The sequence below is a fragment of the Podarcis melisellensis genome (genome assembly GCF_964234715.1).
Source record: "Podarcis melisellensis genome assembly, chromosome: 15".
Classification (NCBI taxonomy): domain Eukaryota; kingdom Metazoa; phylum Chordata; class Lepidosauria; order Squamata; family Lacertidae; genus Podarcis; species Podarcis melisellensis.
This window is the reverse complement of record NC_138532.1, coordinates 12,584,269-12,606,053: the sequence shown is the minus strand read 5'-3', so window position 1 is coordinate 12,606,053 and position 21,785 is coordinate 12,584,269. Positions and strand designations below refer to the sequence as shown.

The 21,785-nt window shown below is 41.8% G+C and overlaps 1 protein-coding gene across 1 annotated transcript; it reads left to right on the top strand.

The window, feature by feature from the left end:
* Nucleotides 1–246: 246 nt before the first annotated feature.
* PANX3 (pannexin 3) lies at nucleotides 247–17,983 on the top strand. The gene is made up of 5 exons (XM_081891076.1): nucleotides 247–1,408; nucleotides 4,790–4,932; nucleotides 6,852–7,066; nucleotides 9,754–10,409; nucleotides 17,688–17,983. The coding sequence occupies exons 1-5, from the start codon at nucleotides 1,228–1,230 to the stop codon at nucleotides 17,720–17,722; spliced, it is 1,230 nt and encodes a 409-aa protein (XP_081747202.1). The 5' UTR covers nucleotides 247–1,227; the 3' UTR covers nucleotides 17,723–17,983.
* Nucleotides 17,984–21,785: the final 3,802 nt, after the last annotated feature.

The window sequence follows — 21,785 nt, the reverse complement described above, 5'->3', positions numbered from 1 at the left end:
GAGGTCTCTCAGCCCCACTCACCTCACAGAGTGTTGGCTGTGGGGAAGGAAGGGAAAGGAGAATGTTAGCCACTTTGAGACTCCTTAGGGTAGTGATAAAGCGGGATATCAAATTCAAACTCCTTTTCTTCTTCTCTTCAGGTGTGTGTTAGCCGCTTTGAGACTCCTTAAAGGGAGTGAAAGGTGGGATATCAAATCCAAACTCTTCTTCAAAAATATCATTTTATCCTGCTGTCCCAGGGATGGGGAACCCTTTTCAGCCTGAGAGCCACATCTGAACAATCACCCAGCATCCATATGCACAAGTGGTGGGTGGGACAAATATGAATTTTGTCTCTGCACAGTAAGCTCATTTCTTCATATTCAAACATCCCCCCTTTAAACCCTCCCATCCAGCCATCAAAAGGCTCATTCCAGCCAGGCAAAAACAGTCAAGGAGCCTGCAAAGCAGAGGGAGGTCTGAGAAGAGAGTGTTTGTGGTAGAGTCCCACAGATCAGTTAGAGAGGATGGAAGGCTGCATTTGTTCCCCTGATCTTCTCCACCCAAGGATCAATTCTCCAGATCACCTGCTTTCAATTTACTACTGAAGACCTGAAGCTATAGGGTTTGCAAAATCCACAAAGTGTGCCTTTTAATATCAAGTATGGAAAGGGCTTTGCCAATCCCACTGCATACCCCACAGGGCTAAAAATACTCCCTGAATGCAGGTGTTCTGCGTGTGATTAAGCCACTGCTGTGCTCTGAAAATGCAAGCGTGGTCCACGATTCCCACTAGTCAGCTAACCCCGAAAGCCCACCCCTGCGTGTTCCTGCATGTAAAACCAAATCCACAGCCCCACATTCCTGCAGATGCTTGCTGGAAATAACATCTGCTTATGAGAGAGAGATGTAAAACCACAAGGACCCAGCCTTGCCATGCTATGCCTGTGGTAGACGGAGGTACATGGTGTCCCCGGCAATCGCAACGCTCCGATGCTGCTTGCGCTATTTCTGGGGCCGATGGCAGTCGCTGCTTTGTAAGAAACCGGCTTGCCTTGTAATTACCCTTCCCTTTCGCAAACATCCAAGGCTGTCATTTGCAGCTGTCCGGTGCTTAATTCTCTGCAAATAAAGCTTTCAGTTTGGCAAAGGCAAACGTCAAGCTTTTAGATGCCGTTTGTGAGCAGTGCGATAGCAGCAGCTGCCTCTTCTCCTCTTGCCTGTGCTTGGCCCAGCCAAAAAGTACCATGTCGATCGCACACACGGCGGGCGAGTATATGCTCTCAGATGCTTTGCTTCCGGATCCGAATGGCTCCAGGGCAAAGGGGCTTCGCTTGGAGCTCTCGTGTGACCGCATTGTGAAGTTTGTCACTGTGGGGCTGCCCTTGCTGCTCGTGTCCCTGTCATTTGCACGGGAATTTTCATCGGGTACGTTAACTTCTTTACTATTACTACTATTTCTTCCAGGGTCCTAGTTAAAGCGACTTAAAATATAGTCTCACTGGGCTGTATCCACTCTGCGTTAGTTGCACTTTGGGCCTATGAATTAAAATCGATGTGAAAAATTTAGTGGCATTGATTACAACGGGAACTAAATGCACCCTAGTCTGTCTCTAGTCCAAAATGCCTTTGAACCATAGATTATGAATATTCATATGAATATATAAGATTCTGAATATTCATAATCTAACCTGCTCTGTTCTCAAGCTGAAATTCATTTGTTCCAAAAACTTTTATGCAATAAATTGAAGTTGAACACCTTTAGATGCTCTTTCTGCACTCAGATGTTTGCTAGATAATTCACTAAATTGTTTATGGACTATATATGCACTGGGATACTTGATTTTAGTATTTGTTAGTTGGGGTGCAATACTATTTAGTTATTCATGTCTTGTGTGCTTCTGTATTCAGCACTTGCCAGAGTTATGTCAAGAAGCCTAAAGCACTCAAATTTGAAAATAAAAATTCATAACTGAACTACGAACTTTATTCTGAAATTTTACGTGCAAATTTTGGAAACTTCAGCCAATAAATTTTGGCTCCACCAGATGATAATTAAGAAAACATTTGTATAAATATTTATACATCTCTCTTCCTTAGGACTCTGGTCCAATTCCAATTTAAAACCTTTTTTAAATTTTTTTTGCGAATTTAATAAGATTTTTTTTATAAAAATAGAAATAAAAGAAGAAAAAGAGACAAAGGAAAAAGAGAAACAATAAGAAAATAATACTACCGTAATAATAATAGACCATCATTTCACATTGTGAATGCAGTGACCACCAGAACACAAATCTTAAATGAAGCATGCAAGTTAATGTAAAAGCTCCAGGTATTCAAATAGGAATCCACATGGAATTTATTCCTGTATATGAAATATGTTCAAATGTAGCCAGTCTAGTAAGGTTCTCGGACCACTATGTAAGAGATAATGGATATGTACTATTCCAGGCTGGAAGTATAAGTGTCTTAGCCACCACAAGGGCTTGCAAAATCCACTTTTGTTTTCCATCTGTTAAGCCCTGTACCACAGAGGCATCATTTAAAGGCACACAGGCACCTGCAAATATAAAGGATTTTGCCAATACCGCTTCAATCCCAAAAGGAATATATCGCTGGAAAAGCCTACATCATATGCCTCAAAGGGGACTCTCAACATTACACCCCAACATCTATATGTGTTAGACACTGCCTTCCTATACAGATGTTGAAGAATCCATTATACTCAAAAATATTATTTTTTGCTGATTCAGTATCAATTTCAGGACCAATGAGACGTTCTGTATAAATTCTAAAGCAATTTCCCAATTTTTAGGCTGAGTAATACCTTGCAATTCCCTGTTGCATGGGGAACAGATGGTTGACAATTTGTTGCAGCAAGGGTTTGTATGTGAAAAAGGTAGCATACATTCAGAAGGGGAGCCCAGAGTTCAGAAAGATTAATGATGCAATGGCATACATGTTTACTCAGAATTTTCCCCAATAGAACACACTTTTGTGTTATTTTTCACTATATCCTATATAGTGGCTCTTTCGGGGGTTATTGTTCTTATTTTGACTTTATATATTGTGATTTTTTGTGTGAACTGCTCTGAAACCTTCGGGTATATAAATTCCGGCTATATAAATTCAATCAATCAATATATTTTCACATGCACCTTTCTATGGATGGAACACATTCTATGGCTGGAAAAATTGCATTTCAAAATTAGAAGTGCAAATTGTGTGACAGTGCTTTGTCTCAGTTCATGTATTGGTATGGGAACTGCAGATTTTGTAGGTTCTCGTTTAGCATGCGGAAATACTAGCAACCTTAATTCCTCTCCTTACTCTGCTGTAAAAGCACATCTGCAGGGCCCCTGTAGCGGAGAAGATGAGCAGGAAGGCCTTGCAGAACGCTCCCCCTCTCGCCGAGTGTGGCGAGAGCAGACCATTACAGTGGCGGCAGAAGGGTTGGGTGCGTGCGGCACATTGCTGTTTCGCCTGAGGTTGCTGCCCCTGCTTCCCTAAATCCAGCAAGCTCTCTCTTTCTGCCCCAGCATGACCCCCACTTTTCGCCCTTTGAAATGGCCTGGATAAAATCTCAAAGTGTTGAACTTCAGCATGTGAACTGTCGCTCCATGGGCTGGCCGTCACCAAAGGCTGGTTGTGCTAATGTAACACAGCCACTGCTTTTTTTTCTGTGGGTTACGCAGGGGTACACATACCCCTAAACATTTTGTGAATCTTTGTACAGTGGTACCTTGGGTTACATACGCTTCAGGTTACAGACGCTTCAGGTTACAGACTCCCCTAACCCAGAAATAGTATCTCAGGTTAAGAAATTTGCTTCAGGATGAGAACAGAAATCGTGCTCTGGCGGTGCAGCGGCAGCGGGAGGCCCCATTAGCTAAAGTGGTGCTTCAGGTTAAGAACAGTTTCAGGTTAAGAACAGACCTCCAGAACAAATTAAGTACTTAACCTGAGGTACCACTGTACTGTCATACCTCGGGTTACAGAAGCTTCAGGTTGTGTTTTTTTGGGTTACGGACCTCTGAAACCCGGAAGTACCGGAACGAGTAACTTCCAGGTGCTGGCGGTCGTGCATGCACAGAAGTGCTAAATTGCGCTTTGCGCATGTGCAGAAGTGCCAAATTGCAACCCACGCGTGCGCAGACACACTACTGCAGGTTGTGGACATTGTGGGTTGCGAACGTGCATCCTACACAGGTCACGTTCGCAACCCGAGAGTCCACTGTACTTTTGTCCATTTACTGTACAGTGGTACCTCGGGTTACATACACTTCAGGTTACATACACTTCAGGTTACAGACTCCGCTAACCCAGAAATATTGCTTCAGGTTAAGAACTTTGCTTCAGGATGAGAACAGAAATTTTGCTCCAGCGGTGCGGCAGCAGCAGGAGGCCCCATTAGCTAAAGTGGTGCTTCAGGTTAAGAACAGTTTCTGGTTAAGTACGGACCTCTGGAACGAATTAAGTACTTAACCCGAGGTACCACTGTATTTATTTTCCCCAATTGAACTATAAAATGGTGGTTTCCTTGAGTCAAACATTTTTAAAAGGAAAAAAACACAGTGGGGGTTACATGATGGGGAGCAGTTTGATCAGGAGGAGTATTAGCTGGGAGAACCAGACTCATTCTCCTCATTGACCAGGAAGACCATCTGCTTGCTTGAGTCACAAGGCTGCTACTGCTGGAATGAAGCAGCATCCACCTTCCCTGCAGTTTGATGGAACAGCTGGATGAAGTACCTGCAGAAACGGCCCTGGAGGCTAATGGCTCTGTTTCCCCCTTGTTCTCCCCTCCAGGCTCCCAGATCAGTTGCTTCTCTCCCGCCAACTTCACAGGGAAGCAATCGGCCTACGTTGACGCTGTGTGCTGGGACTCCTTGCTTCACCATGACTACGATACTATGGGAGTCTCTCAATCCAGATCTCTCTGGGTCCTCAAGGTATCAGGGTGGGGCACCTTAGTGTTTCAAAGGAAGGGTTATTACTGTATTTTTTGCTCTATAAGACACACCAGACCATAAGAGGCACCTAGTTTTTGGAGGAGGAAAACAAGAAAAAAAAATCTGAATCACAGAAGCCAGAACAACAAGAGGGATCGTTGCGCAGTGAAAGCAGGAATCCCTCTTGCTCTTCTGGCTTCTGGGATAGCTGCGCAGCCTGCATTCGCTCCATAAGATGCACACACATTTTCCCTTACTTTTTAGGAGGGAAAAAGTGAGTTTTATACAGCAAAAATATGATATATTTACTATATATTTTTTAAAAAAAATGGTTTTTCAACTTAAAATTTCACAGTGATATATCAAACATAAATCATAAAAACAAGATTCCAAGAAATCTTCTGGACTCCCATCCTCCCCATGAGGGTCCTATTTGTGGGATGTAAAACACATTGCAGTCAAGTACAACATTCCTGAGCTGGAACAAACTTCCTCTGCATGTGACTAGATGTGAGCATGGTCTAATCTGGCCTAGTCCGCCTGGGTAACAAGAGCAAGGAAGAGGAGCACACCATATTTTTTGTGCTCCTCTCTTCTCCATTTTTTGTTATTCTCTATGCAGTCACTTAGGAACTAACTCCCTTGTTAGTTCCACATATGAATATACTTTTGTAACGTAAGTCTGCCTTCAGGGATCAAAATGTGAACTGAATGAATGTGAGTAAACTACTTTTATATTCACTTTAATAAGATTGCCATGTCTATTCTTTTTAAGAGGGACAAGAAGGGATCTTACCAGGAATCTTATATAGAGAGGGATGATGGGAGCTGATGCACAACATCTGGAGGGCACAACATTGGCCAACATCTGGGGACCCAAGGTTGAATAACATGGTTCTAGCACACTCTCAGTATATTTTTTGTAAGGTTCCATTATTTACACTAAGTGCAGATATCTGAAAAGGAAGCATCTTTGCTGCTCACACGTAGGGGTACCTTGCAAAAGGTGTGGACTCATCACATGGGGGCTGGAGGCAAGGCAAGACTGTCAATACAAGACTGTGGTGGGGGCCAGCAGTATGGCCCTACCCTTTTCTCTTTTATATAAATATATATAATTTTTATTACATTTTCTGTTTTACAATTTAGAATACTCATTTAAACATCCCTAAAATATCCATGACTTCCCTTCTGCTCTTTCCATGGTTCATTTTACATCTCATAAATCCCTGCATATTTTATAAAAACCAAGCCATTCAGTATTCCATTATTACATCCATCAAAACGTATTTACACTCTTGAATTTATCTGAATGCTGCCAGTGTTTTCAAGTGCACACAATTTCCCTCCATATATTCAATAAACGTTTTCCAATCTTCTTTAAAACGTATGTTCTTCTTGTTTTTTTGGGCCCTGCCCCTTTCTCTATGCAATTAGATTTGTTATGTACTGAGTTGAATAGGATCCAAAAGGCAGCAGTCTGATTGGTCCTAGAACAATAGGATTCAGAATGCAGCAGTCTGATTGGTCCTAGAACAATAGGGTCCAGAATGCAGCAGTCTAATTGGTCCACAGGAGCCACCCAATCCAGCTCCAGGTGGAAGTGAATCTGCAACCTGATTGGCCTACAGGTGAATCCCGGAATTAGCCAATCACGTGGGGCCCATTGTGTAAATAATGTATATTTTTACATGGGGGAACTTCCATTCCTCCTCACCACTATGAGCTGAATAAAGAGCATGAAATCCACTCTCGACTCCGAGTATATTTCAAGCTTCTTCTTTTTCCCTTTTCAAGATGTAAAGAACTCCTGGAGAAGAGTATTCTAGAAAAATAAGTTGGGCCAATACCACGTATTTCTTTCTCCCACACCCCCGATTCCTCATCAGTTCTTACTGTACTTTTCTCTTTTCACCTAGGTCTTCCCATATTCCTTGCTGGTGATTGCAGTCGCCATGTACCTGCCTTCTCTGCTCTGGAGATATGCAGCTGCCTCATCGCTGAACTGCGACCTGCTCTTCATCATTGATGAGCTGGACAAATCCTACAACCGTTCCATCCGCCTAGTGCAGCACATGGTGAAACTACAACAGTCTGGTACCGACCCAGAAGAGCTATGGGAGGAATATGACAAGTAAGCTCAAAATGATGGCTGAGAGATGGTACTTAACACCTACCAAAATAGCTAAAATGTATAAGACAAAAACAAATCTGTGCTGGAGGTGTGGTAAAACAGAGGGGACACTTATACATGTTTGGTGGACCTGTGAAAAAATCAAAAGCTTCTGGAACATAGTATATGACGAGCTTAAAAAAATGTTTAAGTATAACTTTATGAAAAATACAAAAGCATTTCTACTAGGGTTAATGGACATAGGTATAGCAAAAGAAGATCAGAAAATATTCCTCTATGCCACAGGAGCGGCAAGGATCCTAATTGCTAAAAACTGGAAAAAGGAAATTGTGCCAGCAAAAAAGGAATGGCAAGACAACTGTTAGAGTATATTGAACTGGCTAGATTAACAGAGGCAATTAGAGGTCGCACTAGACAAGAATTTCAAAAAGTATGGGGAAAATGCAGAGAATACTTCACAAAACAGTGCCCTAAAATACATACCTGGACTTGTTTCGATTAATGTCTGCAGGAGACTTTGTGGATATTTAAGTTATAATTAGAAAAATCTTAATAATTATTCATAAAGGAAACAGCTTATAAGATGTAAATAAGGAGGCCAGATACAGGATAAAGTAAGCCTTTTATTTGGTTGTTTGTATTGTTGTATGTTATGCTTATTGTATGTTTTTTTTTTACATTTAATGAGGGTGGATTTCTGTATGGGGGTTATGTTATAAATAAAATTTCCAATAAAAAAAATAGACAAACAGATGGCTGAGAAGAAGGGATGTAGCCGAGCACAGGGGCCAACTCCCAGGGGCCAAGAACTCTTCAGCCCCCCCATAAAATATCTGAGGGTGCCAGGGGCCCCCAGAGTTGATGGACATTGTCATTCAAATGGCGTATGTGGACCCCCTGTCATGGAATTCTACTCAGTATAGATCCAGAGTAGATTCCAATGTATAGTTAGCAGAGTAAAAACTTAAACAAGTTGCAGGATTCCCAAAAAATAGACCAGAGACAATTGTATTTCATCAAGCAGAGCTTTACTGCTACTGAAGGCAAATGAGCAAAATGGTCACAAATCCAATACATTCAGGGTTGGCCCTCTCCATAAGAAATCCAGTTGCAGCAGACTTAACTTAAACTTACAATAACTTATAATTAAACCTTAACACTAAGCATACTATATACAGAACACCACACCAGAAGGAAACAGAGATAGAAAAAGAAAGTGAAACCCAGGCTGCTTCTGGCCTTACTATTATAGTCAGCATGACCTTGACAGAGAGAGATAACAGAACTAGTTTAAGCCAGCTGTACTCAGCTTCTCGGAAGGAATAACCCAAACATAAGGAACCTTCTGCTTTTTTCTTTCACACAGAGAAGCTTCCAGAAGAACCCAGAACCCTCTTGAATTAATTAGAATAGTAAAGATCTCTTACACATCAGATCAATAATTTTTGCACTAAGAAATGTAAAATGACACACCCCACCGTCGCAATATTTTATTCAAGTTGGCACCCCTGTAGTCGAGGTGGTTGGGCACCCACTTTGCATGCAGAAGGTTCCAGGTTCAGTCCCTGGCATCTCCCTCTCCGAGAAATTCCTAGAGAGCAATTGCCGGAAGTGATTTTGGACAGAAGTTCAGGTCCCTCAACTGGCTGAATGTGCAATATAAGTGAAGCAGCAGACATTACCATGCTATTCTTGCGACTGTAACTTACTTTCAACTGTTTTTAACACTGTATTTTTCAAATTGTTGTAACCTACCCTGGACTCTTATGGTGAATGGTGGGTAAGAAATTGGATTAATATTAATAACAATATATTGGCTTAATAATAACAATAATGATAGGATTGTAATTAACAATATAAAGCAGCAGTTCCTAAACTGTGGCTTGTGAACCACTGGTGGTTTGCAAGTTTCATTTAAGTGAGTCCACATTAAATATCCAGATTGATTTTGCATTGTATTTTTATTGCTTCTTCTATTTCCTATATTGCATTTGATGGTATTACAATCCGAAATCCTTAGGATTCAGATGGTAATACAATGGTACCTTGCTTCCTGAATGGCTTAGTTGTCAAACAAATCAGCTCCCGAACACCATGAGTGTTCTGGTTTGCGAACGTTTTTTGGAAGCCGAACATCTGATGTGACTTCCGATTGAGTGCAGGAAGTTCCTGCAGCCAATCGGAAGCTGTGCCTTGGTTTCTGAACGGTTTTAGGAGTCGAACATTTTTGAACGGTTTCGGGAGTTGAACGTTCCAGACTCCCGGAACGGATTAAGTTCGAGAACCAAGGTATCACTGTTTAATAAAATGCAACATAGGAAGCAAAAGAAGCAACAAAATACAATGGAAAAACATACAGCATTGAGCACAGTGAATTACAATTGCTGCAACTTCCAAAGGGGGGGATGACACATTAAGTAGTCCACAAAGACCCTCAGCAATTTTCAAGTAGTCTGTGGGGGAAAACTTTTGAGAACCACTGATTTAAAGAATTCCACCACCACCCGCCTGGTAAAACCATTAAAGTCCAAACTCCAGAGCCTAAAATTACCTGTCTAACCATTGCAGCCTCTCCTCGATCATGTTCTCTCCCCTGTAAGGCAGAGCCCCACTGATTGACCAGATCTATAGATCCAAGCTCTTTTCCAGCTATAACGGTAAACAGTCCTTGTTTCTCTCTCACCAAGGGCTCGCAGGGAACGCTATTTTGAATTCCCATTACTGGAGAGATACCTCACCTGCAAGCAGCGCTCTTACTACCTCGTTGGGGTCTACGTGCTAAGGAACCTCCTCCTCCTCTTCCTCCTCGCTGCCACCTGCTTCTACTTGGCCTACTTCCATGTGGGTGTCTTTTTCCAAGATGAGTTCAGCTGCACCATCAAGGTGGGCCTGCTTAGAGATGAGCTTCACATCCCAGGCTCAGTTCCCTGCAAGCTCGTCTTCTTCACCGTCTTCCAGGTGACCAGCATCTGCATCGGGTGCGTGTACGTCCTTCTGGGGCCCGTCGTCATCTACCACCTGCTTCAGTTGTGCCAGTGGGACAAGCGGCTCCTATCCATCTACGAGATGCTGCCAGCTTTTGACCTCCTCAGCAGGAAGATGCTGACCTGCCCTCTGAACGACCTGAACATCATTTTGCTGTTCCTGCGCGCCAACATCTCGGAGGTCAAGTCCTTCAGCAGGCTGAGCGTGCTGTGCACTCTGAGGGATGTCAGGGCAGATAAGGAAGACATTGACACGGTGGTGGATTTTATGACCCTCTTGGCTGGTCTGGAGATGTCGAAGCCTAAGCACAATCTCTGTGCCAATGGAAACTCGCCTCATCACAACAGTGAAATTATTGGTAAGTGATACCAGCAGAAAGCCAAGCCTTCTAACATTTGTGGACAAAGACCACAGCACAACTCAGATTTGTTCATATCTTGTCAGGCATCGGGGACTCAGCTTCCTCCCCTCCTTTGGCCGTAGATAAGCAGGACAAAGCGAAAAGAGTCCCTTACCATTTAAAGAGTCTTTAATGATCACAGCAAAAGAACAAAGCAGCCATTCTCGGAATGAAGGTGTTCCCAATTAAGGTTTCCACCAACTTTTCCCCCTGGTCACTTTTGCAACTTGCAAGCTGATCTTGCAACCATTGTGCTTTTTGTGTAGCCACCTTAGCCCCACAGCTAATTCTCCCCTGGCCTCCTCGCTGGCCCAAGTAGGATCAATTCAGCCAGCTAGCCCTGGGGATTATCTAATTGATTTTTATTGTTATTCATGTTTTTATACTGCATTTTATGCTGCTTTTATAATTAAGTGTTTTAAAGTGTTTTAAATTTGTTGTTAGCCGCCCTGAGCCCGGTTTTTGAACCAGGAAGGGCGGAGTATAAATAATTTATTATTATTATTATTATTATTATTATTATTATTAGCTCTACATGTCCTTGGACTAATAGGCTTGACAGTCTCCAGTGAGAGTCTGTTAGCTCTCTGCTGCCCCTGTGGATTTTCCCGCTCAAGTTAACTCACCTTGCCCAATAGGTGGGCTGGCCCAGACTGGAGTTGATAACAAGCGGTGGAATAATAGCCATAGCTATAGCCTGAACAAAACAGAATGCATGGGAACTAGGAAATTAATTTTGCATGCAGAAAAAATGGATCTGAACGACCCTTTTGTGATATAAAGCCCTGTCTGCTAGCATTCTTTGTTTACTATGAAGGAAGTCTAATTTAGCACACTGCTTTATTTAGTCATTACTTTATGAAAATATTTGCATACTTTCTCCCCTGAATGGGGCAGCTAAGAAGAAATCACTAAGACCAAAAGATACACATGCCATCTGTGCAGCAGCAAGTTTCTCATAAAACAAGTTGCCACAAATTAGACAGCTGAAACACTTTTATTTCCCAACCAAAACAGGCACCAAGTAAACAAAACATTTCTGCTAACCATCAAAAGTCAGGGTAAACAGAGCAGTTTTTGCTAGCAATTTAGAAAGAAAAGAAAGGAGTGACCAGATAGATTTATTAGAGATGGACAAATCTGTCCATTTCAGTTTCTCATCTTTCCATTTTTAAATTCAGTTCTCCACATATTCACATCTGTTTGCAATTTGTGAAAAAAGTAGTCATGAAAATTCATCAGCAGGTTTATTCAAATATAGACATTTTTGCCATATGCAATTCTGCAGAAGATATTGCATATTTTAATGTTATGTTCACTAGTATCTGCACAATTTACCCTTGTATGTACATTTTTGTACACATTACTGGACTGGAGAAATGCAAAATTTAGAGAAACACAAATTACAAAAGATGGTTATGTTTTGGTTCACATAACATTTTTGAAAGCGTGACTTAGCTGTGGGCACCTTTAAATGCTATACAAAGTTAACTTCACACAAAACTGCATGCAAACTATTAGGAGAGATTCACCGATGAATTTCAGTGAGGACTTTGAAAAAAATGACATGGAAATGTTCAGCACTGAATTTAAGACTGGAAAAATGAGAAAGGGAAATTCACCCATTCATCCTTATTTGCAGCTCCACATGTCCCTCAGTTAGAAATTTAAGAGAGATTGACAAAAAGAGGGCACAATTTTACATCACGAATGTATTATGTGCAAAATCAGCAAGTCTATGTGCATCATTTGCCCAAGTTGCCAAATTCCTCTATTTGTGTTGCACCATGTGGGTTTAAACATTGGCAAACAATGTGGACTGCTTTCTTATTTTAAAGCTTATGCTGGGACCTGCCTGTAGCCCATGCTTTTTTTTCCTGGGGGCACGCAGGGGTACACATATCCCTAAACATTTTGTGGATCTTTGTACTTTTGTCCATTTGCTATACAGTGGTACCTCGGGTTAAGTACTTAATTCGTTCTGGAGGTCTGTTCTTAGCCTGAAACTGTTCTTAAGCAGAAGCACCACTTTAACTAATGGGGCCTCCTGCTGCCGCCGCACGATTTCTGTTCTCATCCTGAAGCAAAGTTCTTAATCTGAGGTAATATTTCTGGGTTAGCAGAGTCTGAAACCTGAAGTGTATGCAGTGGCGTAGCGTGGGTTGTCAGCACCCGGGGCAAAGCAAGTAATTTGCACCCCCTAACCCGTGGATTTGCGCCCCCTAACCCCCAGATGTTGCGGCCGGTGCGGCCGGCCCCCCCTGCACCCCCCACGCTATGCCACTGAGTGTATGTAACCCGAGGTACCACTGTATTTATTTCCCCCCGATTTGAACTATAAAATGGCGATTTTCTTGAGTCAAAATGAGAGTAGCCCTAAACATTATTTTTTAAAGAAAAAAGCACTGCCTTTAGCTCAGGGTAAGTCTTGCCTTTTGGCCTTGAAGAGACGTTCTTCTGTGCCACATGATAATTACATAAGTATACTGTTTGACTTTGCTTGTGTAAACTCGTGCAATAGGGGCCCACAGTGTGTATCCCAACTGCTTCATAATCAGCTACTGTTTGTTGTTGCTGTTTTAAAAAAAGAAGTTGAGTATAAGAGAGGATTCAGGGTGTTTCAAGCCCTCCTGAATTTGTGGAAAGCTGTGGAAATTTACTTTGCATGGCAAGTGCCAAGGAAGGGGAAAAACCCAGTGCAGTGTGACTGCTTGCCATGCTTTTCGTAAACTGGGGGAAACAGTTTCCTTTCAGAGTGCAGCTCCAAGGCTACGTGCAGCAAAGCACAGAGCAACAGCATGATCCCTGGATGCAGCAATGCCCCACCTCATCTTTAAAGAGAAATACAGTGGTGCCTCGGGTTACATACGCTTCAGGTTACAGACTCCGCTAACCCAGAAATAGTACCTCGGGTTAAGAACTTTGCTTCAGGATGAGAACAGAAATCGTGCTCCGGCAGCACGGCAGCAGCAGGAGGCCCCATTAGCTAAAGTGGTGCTTCAGGTTAAGAACAGTTTCAGGTTAAGAACAGACCTCCGGAACGAATTTAGTACTTAATCCGAGGTACCACTTTATGAATGAGGGAAGGCACACTGCTAGTCCCCGTTATTATTAAAAACCTTGTTCTGCTGAACACAAGCAATCCAGCTAGCAACAGCGCGTTTAAGTGTGCAAAATCCTTTGTTTACCACCTTGTCTATGTTTGCTACGGGACGCGGGTAGCGCTGTGGGTTAAACCACAGAGCCTAGGACTTTGCAATCAGAAGGTTGGCGGTTCGAATCCCTGCGACGGGGTGAGCTCCCATTGCTTGGTCCCTGCTCCTGCCAACCTAGCAGTTCGAAAGCACGTCAAAGTGCAAGTAGATAAATAGGTACTGCTCTGGCGGAAAGGTAAACGGTGTTTCAATGCGCTGCTCTGGTTTGTCAAAAGCAGCTTAGTCATGCTGGCCACATGACCCAGAAACTGTCTGTGGACAAACGCCGGCTCCCTCGTCCTGAAACGAGATGAGCGCCATAACCCCAGAGTTGTCCGTGACTGGACTTAACTGACAGGGGTACCTTTACCTTTATTCTATATTTGAGACCTTAGAATTCTTTTAACAACATTAACAATTTATTCAAAATCCAATTGACACAATTTAGATTGATTAGTTCCACAAAAGTGATGAACTTGATCTAATGATACTAGCTTTTCAAAATTTGCTAGTTGGTGCTGGAGGTGTGAATGACTGTCCCCCCACCCCCTGAGTGCTGAAGGGTTTATGAAGCATCTTCAGCAATTTATGCCAGAGCTCGCAGATAAGTTTGATAAAGCTTTTAAACCCTGGAGGGAAAAAGTAGAGCATTTTGAAGACCAAAAAAGAGGACACATTTGGCGACTTCTACTTAACAATGGATCCCTATGACGACTCTCATCTTGCATACCTATGAAAAAGAAGACATGTCCTGGAAAAAGAGGACACACGACAACCCTATTAGATGCAATAGATAAAACTGCTAACACAGCTATGAATATGAGTGTTAAACATGAAGAACAAATTAAAAACTTGTACCTGCTCAGGAAACCCTCCTGGAACACCAGGAGAACAGATCACTGGTGAGCAGCAAGATACAGGGAGGAAAAGGAGAGGATATGAAATCGTTCATTATTAACTGGATCCATCCCAATGTTGAACTTTTAGGCCTCTTAAAAACCACAATCTGGAAGTAGTTATCAATTTAGTAATAGCTGGAACAGTGGTGATAACAGCAAAAAACTGGAAAGAGAGCAATACACCATCTTTATTTGATTGGACTGATAAGGTATGGCCTATTGGAACAATGATAAAATTAACATAGTACCTTCAAAGGACACATACGAATCAGCCAAACAGATGAATGGGGAAATGTTTCTTATGTTTTGGAATGATAAATATCAAGACAATGCACATCCATGTGATGGGCTTAGTCTGCTGTAACCTTACAAAAATCACAGTATATGTATTTCTGCATTGTATTATACATTAAATATACAGACTTTTTTTTAAAAAAAGCATCACTCTCACGGTAGCTCTTAGTGGGAGAGAGATGTCTTGTTGACGAACAGCGTAGCGTGAACAAATGTGTCACTGAAAAGCTTACGCCAGTAGCCGCCTGCTGCCGTGCTGAAGGCAAGATTCTGCCAGCAGCAAAGCAAATGCCAACTGAGGAGAATCTTTTTCTGCTATTTCTCTGGGACTTGTGACAGAGGTTTATTTTTATTTTTTTAAGGCTAGTTGCCTCTCCCTGGTAGGGTGTGCAGGCTGAAAAGGCGTCAAAGAAGGATAGAACTTTCTTTATGTATGCTACAAAAGCAGCAAGAATACTCATTGCAAAGTACTGGAAGACACAGGATCTACCCGCTCTGGAAGAATGGCAGATGAAGGTGATGGACTATATGGGATTGGCAGAAATGACTGGCAGAATCCGAGACCAGGGAGAAGAGTCGGCAGAAGAAGATTGGAAGAAATTCAAAGACTATTTACAGAAATATTGCAAAATCAATGAATGTTAGAATGATGTCGGGTAGAAATGAAGTGGTTTCCAGCTGTAATGTTTAAGAGAATATGGAAAAAAGGTTTAGAAGTAGGTTAAAGCTTATTGATAAGGCTTTGCTGAACTAACAATTTGAATTGGAATACAAAAAAGGGAGGTATGAGGAAGTCTGGGAAATAAGTTAAAGGAAAATAAGTTATGGAAAATTTGTGTGTTTTTAATTATTTTTAATTTTTTGTATTTTTGTTATCTTTTTCTTTTTTTCTTTTTGACTTTTATTGTATTAAAATTGAAAACTCTAATAAATATCTTTTTTTAAAAAATGAAAAGGCTTGGCTAAGCGAAGGTCGTTCTGGCTTCTTTAAGCAATTGAAAAGCTGAGCAGTTAGTGCTTTGCCAGCTTGTTGGAAGAATAGATAGTCCCTGACTCCCATAACATGCTTTTCAGGACACCCTGTTTGGCTTTTCTCTCTACCACTGGCACGAATTCTTCCGAAGGTTCCCATAAGAGAAGGCAGCTGAAAAAGATGATCCAGCCCTTGTTTAGACTATCAGGCTAGGGCTAGGAAGACCCAGGTTCAGATTTCCACCCATGAAGCTCACTGGGTGATCTGGGGCCAGTGTTTCTCTGTCTACTTAACCTTCCTCACAGGAGCGCTACAAGTAGGCAGTGGTACCTTGGTTCTCAAACTTTATCTGTTCCGGAAGTCTGTTCCCAGACCAAAGCATTCCAAAACCAAGGTGCGTTTTTCCACAGAAAGTATTGCAAATCAGATTAATCCGTTCCAGACTTTTAAAAACAATCCCTCAAACAGCAATTTAACATTAATTTTACTATCTGACAAAACCACTGATCCAAAGAATGAAAGCAAGAATCAATGTACTGTACTATAAAATAAATAAGACAGTATCATAGATGATTAAAATTAAAATTAATTTTTTTTCATAACTGCACTGATGATAGTCATTGTTTGGATGGGTTTTTTTTATCCATTTTCACAGTCACATCATCAGTCAATCAGTAGCTGAACTGGGTTCCACACAGTCACAAAAATAAATTAACCGAAAAAGCCTCAAAAAATAATAATATGCAAAATAAATAGCAAAAACAAAAGCGCCAAACTTAAACTATTCCAGAAGTCCGTTTGACTTCCGAAATGTTTGAAAACCAAGGCGCAGCTTCTGACTGGTGCAGGCGCCACGGAAACAATAGCCGACAGCTGCATTGGATGTTCGGCTTCTGAAAAACGTTCAGAAACTGGAACACTTACAGTACTTCCGGGTTTTAGGTGTTTGAGAACCAAGTCTTTTGAGTACAAAGGTACCACTGTACAATGGATGAAGGAGGCAGGCAAGGGAACCATGTGCACCTGAGCACATGTTACTATACTGCTGTAACATGGGAAATGGCAGGCTATGTGCTACATCATTAGTGGAGAACCTGTGAACCTCCAGACTACCATTCTCACCATCCTTGACATGCTATGGGTGATGGGAGATGCCGTCAAACATCCAAATTTCTCTACCGCAGGGCCTGTAAGGCAGAGCTATTCCGCCTGGCTTTCAGCTTGAACTTAGCCTGATCTTTTATTCGCCTTCCTTCCCTCCCTCTCCCCTTTTTATGAAGATTGCCCACTCTGGGATCCCACAACTAATTCTCCCCTGGTCTCCACGCTGGCCCAAATAGGACTAATTTAGCCATCTAGCCCTGGTGATCATCTAATGTTTATTGGATGGATTTCCCCCCTAAATTGATTTTTGAATTCTGAATTTATTGTTATTCACGTTTTATATGGTATTTTATGCTGTTTTTTGTTGCATCAATTAAGTGTTTTAAATTTGTTGTTAGCCTCCGGTTTTTGAACCGGGAAGGGCGGGGTATAAATAAAAATTTATTATTATCTATTATTACCCCTGTGCTACCTGGTTCCTTGATATTTGTGTATTTACTTGCATGCACAGTACATATACTGTAAAAAGAGGGTGCTCTTGTACTGCGCACTTCCATATTTAGAAGATCCTGCTTGGCTTTGGTTTCATCTGTGGTCTCCTGAGCTGATCAGGTGCAAAGAAGAGGCAGACAAGAGCATGGCTCTAACTTTGTGCTCTGACCGAGCCCACTTGCCTTCCTCCTCTTCCTCTCCAGGGATGGCACCTGTCGATTGTCCATTGTCTGTAAGATACAGCATCATTCTGACACAATCTTTTCTTTCCTGCATCTAGAAATGAAGCCTGCCTTGGAATCTAAAGAAGACTGACACGCCCAACTGGCAGCGGACTGTAGGCAGGGCAGCAAATGGCAGAGGAAATGGGACTGATGAACAGTGCTAGAACACAAAGACAGCCGGTGCCCCCATCCTATTACAGCAATGTGCTGTGTGCTTTCATCGCGATTCTAAGTTGTATCATGTTTTCCTGGTACAGGACTGCACCATCCTAAGTGCTTGCTTGCTTATTGGGTACAAAGTCCATAGAATTTAATATTTGGAATACGATTCTTGCACGCTGGCTATAAGCTGCTGGCAAATGTCTTTGTATTGTTTGAGGCTTAATGTACTCATAAGGTTAGGCTGCCAGTTGTCCTGGGCCTTTTAGGTTGCGCTGCAGACAGATCAAATTTTTCCACCATAGGAAGTGTGATTCACCTGTTTAATATATGCTACAAACCTGCTGAAGGTGTAACAGCGTGTCCATGAAAAAAAATATAGTGGCTTTCTTATGTTGTATGCTAATGTTCACCTTACCTACAGCCGATTTGTCTCCCTTGCTGTGTTCGTTCTGCAAACTAATCATTAAATTTAATGTCACACTGATCAGTGGGGGACCGTGCTCCTGTCTGACCTGGTTCTGATGTAGAAACCATGCTACCAGCTGGATCACATCAACCTGGACACAAAGTAATCCATATATTCCATCTTAAACACTAGTCCAGTCTATACAGTGGTACCTCAAGTTACATATGCTTCAGGTTACATATGCTTGAGGTTACAGACTCCGCTAACCCAGAAATAGTGCTTCAGGTTAAGAACTTTGCTTCAGGATGAGAACAGAAATTGTGCTCCGGCGGCGCAGCGGCAGCAGGAGGCCCCATTAGCTAAAGTGGTGCTTCAGGTTAAGAACAGTTTCAGGTTAAGAACGGACCTCTGGAACAAATTAAGTACTTAACCTGAGGTACCACTGTAGCTGAGAATCCATTATCTCATGACTTGTTATAAACAGAACCAGAAATATATCTAGGAAAGTTTAATAATTTATAAGACAGTTGTTTTAGGGTGCGGAAAAAAAAATTATAATGTTTTTAAACATTATTTTAAAAAAACATAACTAATAGCCTATCCCTGGTAAATAACCAAGAGGACTTTTTTTGGGGGGGATTTCAAGTATAAAATCTGAAAGATTGTTTCACACGCACAATCACAAGACTTACGCTGATCTCAAGAGCAGACAGCGGAAGGGAAATAAACCAAAGCATATTTGCTTGCATGCTATCCTTAAGCTGTGCATCTGCTCCTCCAAACACCTTACTCAGCAGCAGTCCGTGTATGTGCTCAAATCCAATGAACCCAGCAACAAGAGCAAGCTGTTCCTTCTTTTCTGCTCTGGTTAGCACAACAGGAACAGTCACAGTTCTTTGGCGTGCAAAAGGCTGGCTCTCTGCTCCTGCAAAGCAGACATGCAATCACTTCTACTTCAGTGGTGAAGTCAAGTTACTCAGGATCTGCTACTGGAGAAACTTCTACAGCTTTTGGCTGCAGCCAGGTTTCCCCCCCATGGTGACAGAAAGGGATGTACATCCTAATGTTCCCTTTTTGAAGTTGAAGCCCAGTGACAAATTAGGGTATTGCAATACGCAATACAACCCAAAAGGAACAGAGTCACTCTACACATTTAATGCTTTTAAAAATATATATATATTCAGTTTTACAAATATTATTTACATTGAAATATCAATCATAATCTTAAACAAAATAGGATTCACTGAATCCTTAACTTCCATTCCCCCTAAATGGGTTCCATTGTTAATCTTTTTCATCTGCATCTTATAATTTCTTCCATTTTTCTTAAAAACTCTTATTTTTGCCATAGTTCTTGTTACATTACAAGTGTTATAACAATCCTGCCAATGTTTTTAGTTGTTTGCAGTGTTCTCCAACGTAACTTATAAATTTCTCCCATTCCTTATTAAAGTTATTATCTTCCTGGTTTCTGATCCTCCTGGTCATTTTCACCATTTCGGCATACATTTAATGCTTTTTCAATGAGAGGTGTATACAGTGCTATTTTCCTAGGTAAAATGGTGCTGGAATTCACCATGAACACCTCCCTTGTATTATAATGAAAAAGGCACCCACCTGAGAGGAACTAGAACTGAGTTCCTGTGAGTTCTGGCTGAGAAAAATCCCTGGGCATATGTGTTACTCTACAAGGTACGATTTATTGTAGCTCTGGAACAAGGCTGCAAGAGTCCTTTGAAGTGCCAACTCAGCTCTGTTCTGGAAGCAATGGACAAATGTATTATGTTGCACTACACCTGTTTTGGGACACGGGTCTAAACCACAGAGCCTAGGGCTTGCCGATCAGAAGGTCAGCGGTTCGAATCCCTGTAACGGGGTGAGCTCCCATTGCTCGGTCCCTGCTCCTGCCAGCCTAGCAGTTTGAAAGCACGTCAAGTGCAAGTAGATAAATAGGTACCACTCCGGCGGGAAGGTAAACAACATTTATGTGCGCTGTTCTGGTTTCGCCAGAAGCGGCTTAGTCATGCTGGCCACATGATCCGGAAGCTGTACGCCGGCTCCCTCGGCCAATAAAGCGAGATGAGCGCCGCAACCCTAGAGTCGTCCACGACTGGACCTAATGGTCAGGGGTACCTTTACCTTTACCTTACACCTGTTTTAGCCCAAAGCCCTGGTAACGCCTGCCATATTCTCCATAACATTGTGATCCTGAGAAACAGTCAATATTATGTTGGTGCCAGGATCTCCATAGCCTCTGGGCCGGATTTAGGTTTGATGAGGTCCTAAGCTACTGTGAAGGTAATGGGGCCCTTTATATGTCCAGCTGTCCTATGTCAACAACAATTTGTCCCTTTTTTGTCCTGAATATATGCTATATGGTAATTTATGGACCTAACAAGTATCTAAAGCCATTTTACTTGTTTTGGATGTATATTTTGGAAATCCAGTTTTTAAAATTTTTTGCCCCCCCCCAAGAGAGTGGGGCCCTAAGCTATAGCTTGTTTAGCATATATGTAAATCCGGCACTGCATATGATGGCCTGACCTGGTTGCTTTTGCAGCACCATGTGATCACCATAATAAGAGGCAAAGTGAAGTTTTGCACCTGGGAGAACACAAAATGTCATGACATTCTTGTTACTAGTTTCTCTGGAATGTTCCTGTGGGAAATGGGCTGCTCTACAGCCAACCAACAGTTAGATTTTTTCCCCTGACTGCATAAATAGCTGCCAGTTTGTATCGGGATGCCAAGGAAGCCAAGTCTGTTGCCGAGAAGAATAAATCCTCAGACATTTTCTTCTCCCTGAACTGTTTTTAGAGTCTTAAAATCTCTTTCAGGACATATGCATGCTTGTCTTTTTGGAAAACAACGACCCACACCCAGGATGTTTCCCCCCGATTCTCTGATTGCAGTTGCCTCGGACCTATACTTTAGATTTACTCAAGAGACAAATGAACTTAAACAATCATGATCAAAGAAAGAGAGAGTGGGGGGAAGATTCTATATATATTTCATAATGAATGCCCAACATTCAGGGAATGTTAACAATCTGAAGAAAGCCTGTCTGAAAACAAGTACACATTTCCAAAAGCATATACTAGTGCCGAAGAGCTTCAAAGTAACCGGCTCGTTTTGCTTTCTTCCTGTTCTTCTCTTAAATATGTATTTATTTATTTTTTACCTTGTACTTCTATGCTGTGAAACACACTGAGATCTACGGACGAAGGGCAGTATAATTAATTAATTAATTAGTAAGTAAGTAAGGATTTACAACCTATGCCCTTTTTAAAAAAGGGGGGGCTATTAGGTTGTTGTTGTTTTTATTTTTATTATGTATTTTGTGGTTTTATTTCTTGGTTTTATTCTGTGAACTTGCCCTGGGTATAGGGCAGTATATACATTCAATAAATAATAAGGAAGGTTATTCAGGTAGCCTGTGCCCTGAGCCATAAACGGGACTTGTGGGTCATAACCAGAACATTGAATGGTGCCAGGAAATGTTGGTAGCCAGTGGAGCCATTCTAACAAGTATTTTCTGTCCTATGTATAACCAGCTAATCAGCAATCTGGCCACAGCAACATAGCC

Bases quoted from the DNA above. Each gene is read 5' to 3' on its own strand.
- PANX3 (XM_081891076.1), top strand. From the start codon at position 1,228: ATGTCGATCGCACACACGGCGGGCGAGTATATGCTCTCAGATGCTTTG. The intron at 4,933-6,851 runs GTATCAGGGTGG...CTTTTCACCTAG, and splicing joins GATCTCTCTGGGTCCTCAAG to GTCTTCCCATATTCCTTGCT. The intron at 10,410-17,687 runs GTAAGTGATACC...TCCTGCATCTAG, and splicing joins TCACAACAGTGAAATTATTG to AAATGAAGCCTGCCTTGGAA.